The 18,037-nt window shown below is 40.0% G+C and overlaps 1 protein-coding gene across 1 annotated transcript in view; it reads right to left on the bottom strand.

Moving 5' to 3' along the window:
* Positions 1 to 18,037, bottom strand: part of LOC126188640 (dynein axonemal heavy chain 6) — a 1,044,937-nt gene that overhangs the window by 710,248 nt on the left and 316,652 nt on the right. Inside the window, exons 66-67 of the mRNA XM_049930241.1 lie at positions 12,409 to 12,599; positions 12,185 to 12,300 (exon numbers count right to left, since the gene is read on the bottom strand). Coding sequence (XP_049786198.1) covers positions 12,185 to 12,300; positions 12,409 to 12,599 — 307 coding nt within the window. The remainder of the gene's footprint in view (positions 1 to 12,184; positions 12,301 to 12,408; positions 12,600 to 18,037) is intronic.

The raw sequence follows: 18,037 nt of genomic DNA, 5'->3' as shown, positions 1-18,037 counted from the left end.
TACGACAGGTAATAATGACGCCTGGGCCATGAATATGGACATCTGCTGTCACAGGGTTGGATTTTGAACAATAAGCACACACCCACTGCACCCAGAATGAAGACAAATGTCATGGCAATTCTTCAATATGTGACACTCAGGTGGAAGTGTGGCTCTCACTGTGATATAAACACCAAGAAAACAAGTGCATGCACGTGCGACGGTAGCAACTGACATGTTGACCACTGTTGACTGGTTCTGCCAGTGCACAAGGGCAAAACCCGGCAGTGAGAATGAAGCAAACTGAACATTATTGTTAGCACACTAAATTCAGATACGTAATGACTTCCATATGATGTATATAATCTTTAAATTCCTTGTAGAACTCTAACATACGTAGGATAACCTGACATATCCATTCCATTAAATAAAAGAGATGCTGACAAATAAATGATATTGAACCCTATCAGCAAATGTAAAAGCAAAAAACACTGTACCATGTCAACATATAATGTGGGGACAATTGTGTCGGCACATGATGAATTACCCCCAGGATATCGTAACGTTAAAATTAATTAAAAATGAAAAATGAAATGCCAGTCGACCATAAGCATTGGCAAAGACATTAATTATGCATGCATGGTAAGGTGCAGGCAAATGAAAAAACTGCCATTCTTTTTTTGTACATGATTTTTTTTATTCACTCTCTCTTGTATGTAGAACTTCTGTTAAGAAGTGCCATTTGGGGGATGATGGGCTACAAGTGTTTTGTAACATGTTTCAAAATAATAAAAATATTGATACCAGTATTAAGTATTTTTATTCAAGTGAGGTGAAACTGAGAAAGGAGGATTTTCTTACTTATGACATGCACTGGTGTACTTGAAGTTTGCTGCATGCATCTACAATTGTAATGTAAGAGACGTCTGATAGCATAAAAATTGGCACAGAACCAGAATATCAAACACTCAACCAAGAGAAAATACTGGGGAAAATTAAGATAGGAACAATGCAAAATTGGGAACAGCTATAAGGAAAGCTTCAGGAAGCCATGAAATTAGCAGTAGCACTGAGAACCAGGAAACACCGCTGGTATATCTATACATGTGACCTGTCAATCGAAAGATGAATCAACATGTGGAAGAAGTTCAATAGCAGGAAGATACCAGAAAACTGGCAAGAATTTCTCAAAACATGGAAACAGACAAGTAAAACTATCCATAAAGAAAAACGAAACTACAACAAACAGAAACTAGAAGAGATGGAAGCAGATTTCACAAGGAATTTCTACAGGACATTCAGAGATAACATGATGAAATACCAAGCACCAAACCTCTGCTTTAGGAGACTGGACAGCACATTAGAGACCAACACCTAGAACAACTGTAACCTCCTAGTGAAGTACTTCAAGAAACTTCTAAATACAGAATCACCAACAGACAAACTGGACACAGAGGAACCCACACCACACCCAGATAGCAAACCGCCATTGATAGAAGAAGTAAGAGAAATAATCAAGAATATCAAGAACAATAGAGCAGCAGGACAGGATGGAGTCATCGTGGAATTCTCACAGAACACATAAACAACATCATGAAACAGATATGGGAAGCAGAAGAGATACTGAAAGAATGGCGCACAGCACTGATACACTCTCTACACAAAAAAGTGGATAAGTCAGACCCAAACAACTATAGGGGCATTTCGCTGTTGCCTGTCACATATAAGATAATTTCCAAAGCACTGCTAAATAGATTGGAGAAGCAAACAGACCACCTAACTGGCGAATACCAGGCTTGGTTTCGTAAACACAGGTCGTGTGATGAACAGATATGGAACCTTAAGATGACACTGCAACACAAACAGAACATAAGCATGACCTTCATTGACATCAAGAAGGCATACGCTGTTCAACATGGTACTGGACAAAATAGTGAAGGAATGGGAAAAGACACAGAAAGGAGTCCTCTTAGGAAAAGTAAGAGTCAAGTGCCTAGCATTCGCAGATGATTTAGCCATCGTAATAGTACTAGAATCAGAAACAATAAGAGCCTCAGAGCAACTACACAAAATCGCAGCCAAGACCGGACTACAGATATCATATGAGAAAACACAGTTTATGAGAACCCAAAAACACCCATCACTACACACAAAATATGGGAAAATAGCCAGAACAGAAAATTTCAAATACCTAGCAGAAACAAAACAGATTACAGGAAGAAATAATATATTTCATGAAGAGAGAACAGCGAAACTAGAGAAGACCCACAAACTGACTTGGAATCACTACAATAAGAAACCTGTCTCATGAGAGGCCAAGCTACAACTCTACAAGACGGTGGTGCTACCAGAAGCACTATACAGAGCCAAGACCACAGTAGTGAATGGACAGACACAAATCAAACAGATAGAGAAATTGGAATGAAAAATACTCAGGAAACTATTTGGGGTGACGCAAAAAAATGGGGTATGGATAAAGAGACCAGCAGAAGAACTATACAAATACACAGAGAAAACAACAGACCAAATCAGGATATGAAGACTACAGTTTTACGGACACCTCAGCAGAATGGCACTCCATAGGATAACAAGACAGATCTTGGACTGGGTTAGCACAAGGAAAACCAACAAATGGATGAATGAAATAAGAAATGACATCCAACACCTCAACATAAGACAGGAAACAATACAAACAAAACACTCCTTAGGAACCTGATCAGGAACAAACTACAAGAGACACAACAAGACAAATGAACACAATGGACCGAACAGAGATGACAAGAACACAGCCAGAGCATGAAGGAACACCGGGTGAACAGGAAAAAAGAGAAGACGAAGAGAACACAGGACCTAAAGTCGATGGAAGAATGGAAGCAGAAACACAGTACATGAATGAGGGAAGTTTGGGCAGAATGTAAAGAAAAAACAACAGGAAAATGGACATGAAGTTTAGTCTAAATGCATTTTACAAGGGCAGGGAAACATTCCACATGGGAAAAATATATCTCAAAACAAAGATGATGTGACTTACCAAGCGGAAGCGTTGGTATGTTGATAGACACACAAACAAACACAAACACACACACAAAATTCAAGCTTTCGCAACCCTCAGTTGCTTAATCAGGAAAGAGTGAAGAAGAGGGAAAGACGAAAGGATGTGGGTTTTAAGGGAGAGGGTAAGGAGTAATTCCAATCCCGGGAGCAGAAAGACTTACCTTAGGGGGGAAAAAGGACAGGTATACACTCGCACACACACAGACATATCCATCCACACATATACAGACACAAGCAGACATATGTAAAGGCAAAGAGTTTGGGCAGAGATATCAGTCAAGGCGGAAGTACAGAGGCAAAGATGTTGTTCAATGACAGGTGAGGTATGAGCGGTGGCAACTAGAAATTAGCGGAGGTTGAGGCCTGGTGGGTAATGGGAAGAGAGGATATATTGAAAGGCAAGTTCTGATAGGTTGGTATTAGTGGGAAGTATCCAGATAACCCGGACGGTGTAACACTGTGCCAAGTTGTGCTGGCCATGCACCAAGGCATGTTTAGCACAGGGTGATCCTCATTACCAACAAACACTGTCTGCCTGTGTCCATTCATGCAATTGGACAGTTTGTTGCTGGTAATTCCCACATAGAAAGCTTCATAGTGTAGGCAGGTCAGTTGGTAAATCACGTGGGTGCTTTCACACGTAGCTCTGCCTTTGATCGTATACACCTTCCGGGTTACAGGACTAGAGTAGGTGGTGGTGGGAGGGTACATGGGACAGGTTTTACACCGGGGGCAGTTACAAAAGTAGGAGCCAGAGGGTAGGGAAGGTGGTTTAGGGATTTCATAGGGATGAACCAAGAGGTTATGAAGGTTAGGTGGACGGCGGAAAGACACTCTTGGTGGAGTGGGGAGGATTTCATGAAGAATGGATCTCATTTCAGGGCAGGATTTGAGGAAGTCGTATCCCTGCTGGAGAACCACATTCAGAGTCTGATCCAGTCCCGGAAAGTATCCTGTCACAAGTGGGGCACTTTTGTGGTTCTTCTGTGCGAGGTTCTGGGTTTGAGGGGATGAGGAAGTGGCTCTGGTTATTTGCTTCTGTACCAGGTCGGGAGGATAGGTGCGGGATGCAAAACCTGTTTTCAGGTTGTTGGTGTAATGGTTCAGGGATTCAGGACTGGAGCAGATTCGTTTGCCACGAAGACCTACGCTTTAGGGAAGGGACCATTTAATATGGAATGGGTGGCAGCTGTCGTAATGGAGGTACTGTTGCTTGTTGGTGGGTTTGATGTGGACGGATGTGTGAAGCTGGCCATTGGACAGATGGAGGTCAACGTCAAGGAAAGTGGCATGGGATCTGGAGTAGGACCAGGTGAATCTGAAGTAACCAAAGGAGTTGAGGTTGGAGAGGAAATTCTGGAGTTGTTCTTCACTGTGAGTCCAGATCATAAAGATGTCATCAATAAATCAGTACCAAACTTTGGGTTGGCAGGCCTGGGTAACCAAGAAGGCTTCCTCTAAGCAACCCATGAATAGGTTGGTGTACGAAGGGGCCATCCTGGTACCCATGCCTGTTCCCTTTAATTGTTGGTATGTCTGTGGAGGCTTGGTAACCAGCAACAATGCGGCGGCCGGGATGATTGGGTTTGTGAATTTTAGATAGTAGGTAGAAGGTAGGGGTGCGGGGTGTCGGTAGGGTCAGGAGGTTGATGGAGTCAGGTGAAAGGTTTTGTAGGGGGCCTAAGGTTCTGAGGATTCTTTGAAGCTCTGCCTGGACATCAGGAATGGGATTATCTTCGCAAACTTTGTACGTAGTATTGTCCGAAAGCTGACGCAGTCCCTCAGCCGCATACTCCCGACGATCAAGTACCACGGTCGTGGAACCCTTGTCCACTGGAAGAATGACGATGGATCGGTCAGCCTTCAGATCACGGATAGACTGGGCTTCAGCAGTGGTGATGTTGGGAGCAGGATTAAGGTTTTTCAAGAAGGATTGAGAGGCAAGGCTGGAATTGAGAAATTCCTGGAAGGTTTGGAGGGGGTGATTTTGAGGAAGAAGAGGTGGGTCCTGCTGTGATGGAGGACGGAACTGTTCCAGGAAGGGTTCAATTTGGATAGTGTCTTGGGGAGTTGGATCATTGAGAGTAGGATTAGGATTATTTTTCTTCATGGCAAAGTGATATTTCCAGCCGAGAGTACGAGTGTAGGACAGTAAATCTTTGACGAGGTCTGTTTGGTTGAATCTGGGAGTAGATCCATCCTTCATGAAATCCTCCCCACTCCACCAAGAGTGTGTTTCCGCCATCCACCTAACCTTCGTAGCCTCTTGGTTCATCCCTATGAAATCCCCAAACCACCTTCCCTATCGTCTGGCTCCTACCCTTGTAACCGCCGCTGTCCCATGCACCCTCCCACCACCACCTACTCCAGTCATGTAACCCAGATGGTGTATACGATCAAATGCAGAGCCACGTGTGAAAGCACCCACATGATTTACCAACTGACCTGCCTACACTGTGAAGCTTTCTATGTGGGAATGACCAGCAACAAACTGTCCATTTGCATGAATGGACACAGGTAGACAGTGTTTGTTGGTAATGAGGATCACCCTGTGCTAAACATGCCTTGGTGCATGGCCAGCACAACTTGGCACAGTGTTACACCGTCCGGGTTATCTGGATACTTCCCACTAATACCAACCTATCAGAACTTGCCTTTCAATATATCCTCTCTTCCCGTTACCCACCAGGCCTCAACCTCCGCTAATTTCTAGTTGCCACCGCTCATACCTGACCTGTCATTGAACAACATCTTTGCCTCTGTACTTCCGCCTCGACTGACATCTCTGCCCAAACTCTTTGCCTTTACATATGTCTGCTTGTGTCTGTATATGTGTGGATGGATATGTGTGTGTGAGCGAGTGTATACCTGTCCTTCTTTCCAACTAGGGTAACAACATACCAACACTTTTTTTTGTAAGTTACATCATCTTTGTTTTTAGATACATGCACACACACACACACACACACACACACACACACACACACACACACACACACACACACACACACTGACAGGGTGGTGTGCAGAGCTGCGATTCATTACTGAACACAATGCAATGCCATAAATCACCAGTCCATGCTTCCCAATAAAGGCACCACTTCGAATGCAGCCATTTGTGCTATGGGGTTAATGGCAGCCTATGTATAGGATGACCATTTTCTAGTCTGGTTGCTGCTAGTCCTTGAACAGTGCTGTGGTATGGTGGTATGATACAACGTTGCACGGAGTTTGTTGTAAATAAATAAAATGATACACATATGAAAACATTTGAAAAGGATAATACAATTGCGTTATTAGAAATGTTCATCACTTGTACAACTTTTTAGGCTATCAGACCTCTTCTCTTACCTTTCAATTGTAGATGCAGGCATCAGATTCCAATTACACCAGTGCATGTCATAAATAAGAAAATCCTCCTTACTTAGTTTCACTTGACTTGAATAAAAAACAGTTAATACTGGTATCAAATTTTTTCTTATTTCAAAATATATATGATACAAAACACTCATAGCCCGTCATCCTCCAAACAACACTTCTTAACAGATCTTCTACATACAAGTGAGTGAGAAATAAAATCACGTAAAAAATGAATTACAAATTTTTCATTTTTCTGCGCCTTACCGTGCATTCATAATTAACATCTTTGCCAATGCTTATGGTCGATTGGTGTTTCATTTTTCGTTTTTAATAATTTTTAACTTTATGATATCCTGGGGGTCTTTCATCATGTACTTACACAATTGCCCCACACTGTGCGTTGACATGGTATGTAGACGTACAGTGTTTTTTGCTTATACAGCTAAGAACTAGTCGCCAAGGGTTAATATGTGAGCTGCTACCATCACACGTGTGTGCACTCATTTTCTTAATGTTGATTTCACATTGTGTGTCACACACTTCCACCTGAGTGTCGCATATTGAAGAATAGCCATGACATTTGTCTTCATTCTGGGTGCAGTGGGTGTGTGCTTATTCTTCAAAATCCAACCCTGTGGCAGAAGATCTCCATATTCATGGCTCAGGCGTCATTATTACCTGTCGTATCATATTTTCAGCATAGAGAACCCCAGCTAACAGCATCCATCGATGAGCTAAGTACCGGCTTGAAAAACTATAGTTCACTTGTTAATGTATCAAGCATTGTGAGCCACGATACTCCGAAATTATTTCACTGCACAGGCATGTTCATGTCACCCCACTTGACCATCCACTTGTTGAAAGACACATATAGCCGTCCAAAACATATAAACTGCTTGTGCTCTCAAAGTTCACTTCTTCATATGGAGTTTGGTTTCCAATGAAAATTCATACAAGTATTGAGGTACAACAACATACATAACATGGTAGCTGATACATATGGATGACATTCCATTCATCGCTTAAACTACGAGCATAAATTTCTTAAGTTTTAAAATGTCATAAAATTTTCATTATCTGGTTTCTGTCACTATAGATTGTTAGCTTCAATTTGTCTTTGTTCACATCACAAATACAAATTAATTACATACACATTATCATGATACAATACAAGCATATGATATATTTCTACTTCATTTTATAGACAGCGTTTTATCACTTGTGGGAACTCATTTCTTCCTTATGTAGAGGAGGGAGAAAAACTTAGGAAAGTGGACTAAAACATTGTGAATTGCTGGCTTAACTGTGCTTGGTGCTGGCTCCTTTGTTTAGGAGGGAAGAAAGGAAATCCTCATCTACTTGTTCAAGAATTTTTCAGGAAACGTTACTCGTATAGCCATCTACTAGTTGTCAATGAACTTTTGTTTCATGGAAATAATGTGTACTGACTAATCATTCACATAGCACCATGTTGTTTCTTTATGTGCTAGTGCTATTTACTTCAATTCATGTGTAGGTTAGTGTGAAATATGATGTTTTAACCATTGTAGACTTATCTTTCTCAAATACCTGGAAATGTCACTATTCAAGGATTCATGTGACAAGATAAAATTTAATTGGTTTTTGTAAAATCTAATGCTTTAATGTTTCTGTGTACTCTGTAGCGAACAGGTACTGATAATTATCATGGAGATATACTGCAACAATGCATATTTCATTTTTAATTTCCCATATGACCTTTTTATAAATATCCTTATAACTAAATTGTGTACTTGAGGCACGGCACATTTCTTGATTTGGTACCTGCTATTCTTGATGTAATACTCTTCTTCTGCACCTCAACGATGCACTGGCCACTGAAAGAAAATAAACTCAAAACTAATTGCATTATGTAGCTCCGTAGCCACTGACACATTTGGTCATTGCATACATCTGCAGATATTTCCATACTTTGTTTAAATTCACAGACATTCATTTATTTTGCTGCCCATTATGATCATTTACTCTTCAAAGAAAATTAATTGTCATTTCTTACGGTATTTTGTCGTTTGTCCTTAGCTAACACATCTCATATAATTTTTCATAATGCTTCTTTTTGCTTGTAAATATGTTGTACATAAGTTAGTATTTAATTAAATCACTATATACATATATCAATAGATTCCCTAGTTCTTAGACACTGGATGTATTTGTGTAGTATTTCCGTTTACTTTGTATATAGTTTAAGTACTTGTATATATTGCATTCCTATTTGGTTGCGCATTCTGCCAGCCTGTCACGCATGCGTAGAGGTCAATGTTTCCTCTCCTTCTGCTGGCGCCAGCGCATAATGTTGAGTGAGGATAGCTGTGTCATATGCTAACTTTGATTGTAATTTTGCTTTGTATGAAGCAGTGTATTACTTCACATTGCTGTTAATTGTATGCCTACATGGACAAATCAAAAGAATTACTTATGCCAAAACACATTACTTTGTCTTAAAATACACTCCAGAAGAAAAATTAAACTTAGCGTTACATACACTATGTACAATTATCTTGTGACAGAAAGAAAAAATGCTACCTAGATTCATCATTCTACAAAAGCTTTTATATGTTTGTGAGGGTGGAGACCCTTGTCTTGACTTGTTTTCTCATATACTAATCTGTACATCCCAGGATATAGTACTTTGGATATTCCATATGGTCCTGAATAGAGTAACTGCCACTTCTTCTTCAGTTTGCCGAATTTTGTTGATTTAGGGTGCATCCATAAGAGGGCTCATTACCCTTCAAAAAATTGTGTAACTGGTTTCAGTTTCTTATTGTAAATTTTCTTCCTATACTTGGCCCTGTTTTCTAGTATAACCATAGCATGTTTGATTTTGTCTTGTACTGCCATTTCTGTAGTGTGTACCTTCGGTATGGCCAACTCCCACTTATTCGTTTGTTTTGTTCAGAACATTAATTCGTTAGGTGTGAAACCTGTTGAAGAATGCGGAAGGATATTAACAACTTGCATGAAAAGAGTTACATATTATAACCAAGGATACTGAATAGGTTGGTTGGATGGTGGAATACCACGGTGGGAGGGAAGGGGAAGATAGTTTGGAGAATATTTATCTTTTCAGGCCACACTGAGAGGTAATCAAAACCACAGCAGAGAATGTGATTATGTTGCTTCAGTTCTGGGTGATACTGAGGCATAAATGAGTACTCTTTGTGGGAAGACTGTAAGTGTTTAGGGGATGGTAAGTGGCTATGGAGACAAGGCACAGGAGATCTATTTCTGGATGAGGTAGGGAGGATAATTTTTGTCTGTGAAGGCCTCTGTGAGACGCTGGGAATGTTTAGAAAGGACCACACATCACTACAGATGCATGTGGCTAGGCTGAATTGAAGGGACTTCTGTGTGTAGAATCAGTAGTAACTGTTGAGGTAGAAGTACTGCTGATGATTAGTAGATGTGATGTGGACAGAGGTACTGATGTAACCATTCTTGAGTTGGAGATTAACTCTGAGGAAGGTGGCTGATGGGACTTTGGAGAACCAGATGAACTGAATTGGTCAGAAGTTGTTGATGTTCTGGATGAATGTGGATAGGGCGTCCTCACACTCAATCCAGATCTCCCAAGCCTTGCTCCCTATCTGCTATGTAACCACTGTCTGGTCTCAAAGGAACACCCTTCTCACAACTCAGTACCATCCAAGACTGGAGCACTGAATCATATTCTTTGTCAGAGTTTTAACTAATTCTTGTCATGCTCTCAACTAATAAATATCCTCCTCACACAGCAGTATTCCAAATTACACCCAACCTTTGCAATATCCTTGTCCATTCCTCTTCCACCCCTAATCCAATCCCCTTGCCCATGGCTCCTATTCCTGCAATAGACATAGATGCAAGACTAGTCACAAACACCCTCCCACTAACACTTACTCCAGTCCTGTCACTGGCATCTCCTGCTCATGCAAGGCTGAGCCACCTGTGAAAGCAGCCTTGTGATCAACCAACTTACCTGCAACCAAAGTGGCACATTCTATGTGGACATGACAGCTAATAAGATGATTGTAAAAATTAATGGACACTGCCAAACTGTGGCCAAGAGACAGCTGGAACACCACTGGGGATGCCACCCAAACACTGTGGGCTTGACTTCAATGCCTGTTTCACAGCTAACACCTTCTAAATTTTTTGGTCAAACACCACCTTCTCTGAATCGTGCAGGTCAGAACTCTCTCTGCAACATGTCCTTTATTCCAATTATCCCCATGGCCTCATTTATTCCAATTATCCCCCTGGCCTCATTTACTCCAATTATCCCCCTGGCCTCAACCTTTGCTAGTTACTGACCACCACCCACCTGCCCATTCCATTCCCTACTCCAGCCTTATATCCCACCAGTGCACCTGCATTGTCCTTTCACTTTCTGTACTTCTCTTCTCTCCTCTTAACTCCCCCCCCCCCCCCCCCCCCCCCCGTCCGGCTGCAATTCCAGGACAGCCTCCCAATGTTGCACTTAACCACCCCACTATCCTGGTATGTCTGATGAATGACTTAATCCAGTAGATGAATATTATGTGGCAGTCTGCTTCATTGCGTCTGTAAGCCAGTCAGTGCCTCTTCTATGTGGTGAGCAGCAACCTATCCCTTTCATATTGATGTTATTACACAGAGATTTTCCACTGTCTGACCAGTGTATATATTAATAATGAATAAAATACATTATGTTACAGTCAGTCATATTTATTAGGTTATTTTGATAGGAATCATTGTCATGAAATGAGTATTTGCATCCTAAAAAATTGCAGATACAATAATATTCAATGGAATTTACTTTTTTGTTTAAAGAATAAAATAAAACAAATATGTATTTTTATGGTTTAATCTACAAGTAATTTGAGAACTTTTTTGTTAATTTCCTTTCTTTGCAATTTTTGTCATATTTAACAATATAAAATGTGTCTGAACAAATGCACTTAGGTACTTGAAAATTTTGAGTGAATTATTACAGGGTTGGAACTAAAATAGTGGCAACTATTTATTGACAACTGATACAAAACTGTTACATGTTTATTGTCCTTCAAAGTAGTCACCAGCATTGTGTAGAACACATTGCCAGTGATGTGGAAGACGTAGTATACAATTAGCAGAGCCTGTTCTGTTGACGGTGCGAATGGAGTGGTCTACTGCCTGTCGAATCTCTGGAACAGTTCTGAAGCGAATGCCATGAAGTGGTTCCTGCATCTTCAGAATAAAATCAAGGTCACAAGCACTTAAGTTTGAGGAGTATAGTGGATGGTACAGTACTTCCCAGTCCCATCAACGGAACAGAGCAGCCACAGCTTGCGCTGTATGTGTCCGTGCATTGTCATGCAAAATGATGGGTGGGTTGTGCAGAAAGTGTCATCGCTTCTTTCACAAAGCTGAATGCAAGTGATCCTTCAAAAATTTACCGTAATACTGTGCATTGATGGTCTACCATGGAGGAACATAATGTGTTAGGATAACACCATCACAGTCTTACATGACAATCACCATAACTTTAGACCACTTCATTCACACCGTCAACATAACAGGCTCTGCTAACAGTGTACTAGACCTTCCACATCGCTGGCAAGGGGTTCTACAAAATGCTGGTGACTACTCTGAAGGACAGTAACAGGTGCAAACACGTAACTCTTTTGTATCGGTTGTGAACAAATAGTTGCCACTATTTAAGTTCAAACCCTCTCACTAATGTGTTAAGCAATTCAAAAGGTGGGAATTTACATATTCCAAAGACAACCCTCAAGAGAAATCTGGCAGTTACCTTATAATCCAGACCTTCTGAGCAGTTGAACACTACGCACTGTATAGCCAATGACTTAGCAAGATCTTTTGTAGTCTCTGTTTTCCCTGTACCTGCTGGTCCTGCAGGAGCTCCACCTAAAACATAATTAATAACACTGATATTATTTCACTCCTTTCAAAAATATTAGCAAAAACTTAGACTTGAGCAAGTACTACTTTTTATATGGTATTATTGATTTCTACCTAAGTCTAGTTGCAAAGCACCCATCAGGCAAAGGTAACATTTATCAGTAAGAGGTGTTATCACCAAGCGTGGAGATGCTCCCAGGTACTCATATCCATAAACATAACATGCACTTGACATTCGTGCAACACAGTTGTCTATATCTTCCTCCCAGTAATAACGCAGCTGCTTCAACCATTCAAAGTGAGAGCTGCAGAAAAATAAATACGTATGGTATAAAACAAGAAAATTTTTAAAAAATGTCAAATCAGAAGAAACACTCACCAGAAAGAATAAAGATATATGACTAACAACAACACTAAAATGGATAGAAAAGTTTATGCCATAGACATTTTATTCATTGGTTTGTAATGGGACATTAAGATGGAAGGAAATAAAATGTGTTTGGGGAAAATGTATTTTATCTCTCAGTCTGCACAGTTGAGACAATTCAGACAAATGAGAAGAAAAGACAAACTACATACCAGAATAGCTATCAAATTTACAATGACTTCTTAAATGTGCCCATAAATCTTATGTCAAATTTTCAGTTATGCCCAAGAGTGAATGACAGATTCTGATGGTTCCTAAATGCTCTGGTTGGCAGTCAAGTTAAATTTGTTGTTCGTATTGGATAGCATAACTGGGGCAGATACATTACTGCCTCTGAAAATACATCCAAACTCACTTAGAAAAATTTTGTTTACAGAGTCAAAGCTGACCTCTGTTTTAAGTGTCTATGTTACTTTTCCGTATAGCTTTTCTGTCTCCCAAAGCATGCTGAATTGAGGTTCGTTAATGTTCTTTGGTTCAGTATGTCAATACTTCTTCACACCACTTCACTTGCTCTTCCTTTCATCCACCTCCTCTTTCTTTCTGTCCTTATATATTTTCATTGCTGCAAGCTACACAGCATGCAAGGTGGCACTGTGGTCAGCATCACTGGCGGGCATGATGTGTATCACCAGTTCAGTCCCAATCAGCAGCAATTATTTCTTGTTTACTATTTATCATTTGTGGAAGGATCTCAAAATTTGTTGTGTTTGTATGTTCTGGAAGATTTGATATTTGTATAACGAGCAACACTCTCCATAAAGGAGTCAAGTGCTGTTCTGTCTGTACAATGGTGTTCGTAATGAAAATACTTTCAACACCAAATGTTGTACTTCATTTATGACCTGCTTTCGGATTTGGACTTTAGTGAGGTTATGTCATGGTACAGTCTGGTGGAGGCACTGTGTACTTCAAAAACATCTACATCCCCATGGCTTCAATTAGACAATATATAAGTCATCATCTACATGTACAGGAACCAAAATACTATCAATACATCACACCCAAGGTCCATATATTGAGGAAACCAATGGATTACAAACCACAAACAAGTCAGCTGCACATTAGGCACCCATCAATGTTTTCCAGAGACAATGGTGAGGATCTGACAAAATGGCTGAAAGCATTTGGCTGAGTTGCCAAAAACAACAGGCAGGATGACTTGTTGTGTTTGACAAATATGTACTTCTTCTGAATGGTACAGCCCAGCAGTGAGTCAAGCATGATAAAAAAAGCTTGTTAGCTGGGAAAAAATACAAGTGAACTGAAGACAACATTTGGGGGCAATTAACAGCAAGGCTGATTGGCTTTAGAACAACTGAAGAGCAGAGTAACATCATGAGAAAACATCAAAGTGTTGCGTACAGAATTTTTGGTCCTATGCAACACTATGAAACCAAATATGACAGAAGTCGACAAAATCTGCTACTTTATGAGATGAGTCACAGAAGACATGTACCAGACTCTTACTGATTTCACCTGAGGAATTCATTAGGTGGTGACAGCACATCGATGTAATATGACAAAGATAGATAACAGAAGTATGACTCACTCCCAAATGTGGTCCTTATGGCAGTTCTGGAAGGCTGCCATGACCTCATCTCTCTCATATACCAGTTTGTGAGAGAAGAAATACAGCAGTTTATGGCAGTCAAAACTGGAGACCAAGTAAGCAAGAGATAGCAGCCATGAATGTTAGCCCCATATGCCAGAAGGTAATAGAGAACATTGAAGAGAGGTATTGATCTTCAGTGCCAACCTGCCATTAATTAAGCATGCCAGAAGGAATGGATCTGGCCAACACCATCTTATGCCGCAGCCTTCAAACAACAATCCAGGATCCAAACAACACAGATACAACCAACTCCCCTGTCAAGTATAATGCCCTTTAGAAGAACAACATTTGAAGGGCACAAGACAACATGCTGGTATGTTTCCATTTTTGCTGCCCTGGATATGTTGTACACCACTGCACAAAAAGAAGACAATTGGCCAATGACTGCTACATGCCCAGATGTCTACCATCACAACAGTTGTATTTATGTCAGTGAACTACGGACAATTATAGTTGATGTTTGGGGCAAATCCCATTTGCTGTATCCCTCTCCAGCATGTCACAGCCATTATCTGTCACCATACAGAGGTACCAGCTGCTTGCCTAGATGGTGAATTCATTAAAATTTAGCAAGGTGACCATCTATGGACTTGAGGCCACAAAAAAATGAAAATCTTCCATTAACAACGATTGTCAACATGTCAGGAAATTTAATCAATGTCATCGTTGATAGTCAACCTGTCTGTGCACTAAGTGACCCACAGGTTCCTTTTTCTGTAATGTTCAACGTTTACCATTGCTCGCTAAAGAAGACTATGTTTTATGATATGAATGTGATTGTGCTGAAAGTTGTAAATCAGAAACATGCCCAGCTGAAAGGAACAGTTTTGCAAGAATAACTATCAGTGATAGAACACAGCTTTTTGAATTTATAATTTCAACAGAATGTAGCCATAATTTTATTCTTGGGTGGGACTTCTTGCAGGCATTACAAGCACTCATAAACTGTGGAAGATCAAAGTTTCAGGCTGGCATCCAGACTGGCACAGCTATACCAACAAGCAAACATAAAGATTATTCTGGGCCATTATTTGCCACTCAAAATGTTATCATCTTGCTGTTATAAATGTGATAAATTACAGTTGTCAACATAGATGTTTGATTAAACTGTGAAGCTCCTATCAATTGTGGAAAGCTACTCAGGCTCACAAAATAATTCTATAAGGCAACATCAATCTTAATCATTGCGTATAGTCAAGGATATCTTTCAGTCACTAATTGCCTTGACCAGCCACAACTCATCCCTAAAAGTATTGTGTAGGTACTGCCACTCCAGTCCAGTATGGGCAGCTTGGTACCATCAATGAAGATTCATGCTCTGCTACCACTACAGACACTGCAATGGATGTAGCAACTGTAGAGGTGAGATAAGGACCCTTGGCGGCTGGCAAAATATGACGGTCGTGGATGCCATGACTGCTGCAGAGGGGTGGGGAGCTGTCCTAGTTGTCAGAGTGGCAGAAGATCTGCAACCATGGACATCAAGTGTTCAGTGGACTGGCAAGGACTATGGGATTTTGTATGAGATGAAGGTGGTGGCAGCAAGACAGATGTAATGCACGTAAATTCTTGATTACTCCTTCCCAGTGGTGCAGACCAGCATTGACCCACAGCATACATATTCCATGTGCATGGGAGAATCATCAATCTGATGGCACATCATGAAATAACACTGCATTTTAGCACATCATCTGTGCAAAAGTGTGGTCACTCGGTGGTGCCAAAGGGCCAGGAAGGAGCTGACTCAGCAGCTGACAACAAGTGCCCTCACAGTAGCTTTGTCACTGTCTGGTGAATCCTCAGCATTGAGCTGCTACATTGTGTTATTATGCCTATAAGGACTTGAGAATTATCCATTATCTTTCACCCTGAGAGACCTGTCCAGTGTACCATTCCCCATTAGCTCCCAAGTATCACTGATTTATTTACCCACAGATGCTTTTGCCGGCTAGGGCCTGCATCCTTTATATTACCCAACGATACTTCATAATCATAAAGCATAAGTGGGCAATGAAAAAAAAAATCCTTGATTTTCCCAGGTTTTCTGGGTAAGAATACACATTTTCCTGGTTAAAGAAATACATTTTCCCAGGGAGAAACACATTCTTTACTGGGTGAAAGTACACTGGTGAAAATACACCTTTTTCATTTACTTTTTCTCATAACTGTAAAACTTATCAATCCTTTGAATGGTAAATGGTTTATACACTAGATTAGAACTTCCTGGTGCTTTAGGAAATGAAACACAGGGGAAAAACAAAGCATTTTGGAAAGATCTTTTTTGTGTAGTAGCACAACTTTCAATATTTTCATATTATAAAAGTATAAATATGAATTCTATCAAACACAGCACATTAGTTTCCACAATATTGAAACTGAGATTGTGGTGTGCTTTTGTCAGCCAATCCTAGCTCACATGATTTGATCTTGCCAGTCAATAACAGAAGATGTTCAGAGCATAGGACACATGATGATGTCAGCCAACAGTAACATCACTGTTAAGTAGTATGAACACAGAAATAAGACAAGTTAATGGTTTAAGAACAGCTAAGCTTTCACATAATAATACTGATATTTTATTGTGTGTGTTATCCTTTAAGTTATATAGAATACAAATGTGTGAGTAAAATTTTAAATTATTGCACAAACAGCTGCTCTTCTGCACCTGAAATTTTTCTAAGTGGCTGGTCCTCAAAGTGTTTAGTTTTGAATGAGTGTTAAATGTTCTTCAAGTTAAGAAATTCATCACACATTCTCACATGTAACATAATTCCTCTTGACTAAAAGAAAATTTACCTTGCAAGTAACACTTTTCAAATTACCATTAGTAATATTTTACTGCAATCTGTTAGAAATGTGAACAGTTGTGACATCATGCTTACTGAAAGCAGTTTGTTGTTGCAAAGTATGCAAGTCTTCATCCTAAAGGCTTTGATACATTTTGTTGTTGGCTGATGCTAGCCTGCACACTTCTTTGCAACTTAAGTTTTATTTTGGTGTTTTCCTCTTGTTTGTGTTTTATCACTGCAGTATCAGTCTACAGTACAGGTTAAAGACAAATTTTTTGTTAGAGTATTAGTTCTTACCAGTCAAAAAAACAAAAAATTTAACTGAGATCTAAAATAATGAAAAATTCCTAAATTCTAAAAAAATCCTAGGTTTTTCCTTGTTGTCTCCCAGATGAAAAAGTTTCTGGGTTTTTCCCAGATTTCCCAGTTGTCCTGGGGCATACACACCTTAATAATCCTTCTTTATGATAACTCTCTAACACATAATCTTAACTATAAATCATCAATACTTCATAATAACCTTCAGTGTTTCAACTCACAATACCTGAGATACTACTCCAGTGTACCCCACTGCACAAGCACCTTGATGTCACTGCTTTATTTCACCACAGGACCTTTCTCAGCTATGACCAGTGTCTCTTAATACACTTACGCTACTCCATAAATTGCTAGTGCCCAATATGTTTTCCCATACACTAATTCCAATGTTTATGGAGTATAGTATAGTTTTAAAAAAAGAATAGTAACTATATACACAACTCTGACTATATGTTAACTTCAAACCAGAAGTTTACTAACATGGATTCTTGTAGGACTCTTAAACTTATAGCTTACATCACTATTAAATTACATCTACACTCCTCCACCATTCACTAATTTACATAACTGTTTCCTCCTTGCACTTGATTATAG

Source organism: Schistocerca cancellata, chromosome 5 (assembly GCF_023864275.1).
Source record: "Schistocerca cancellata isolate TAMUIC-IGC-003103 chromosome 5, iqSchCanc2.1, whole genome shotgun sequence".
NCBI lineage: Eukaryota > Metazoa > Arthropoda > Insecta > Orthoptera > Acrididae > Schistocerca > Schistocerca cancellata.
This window is presented reverse-complemented; position numbering and strand designations above follow the sequence as displayed.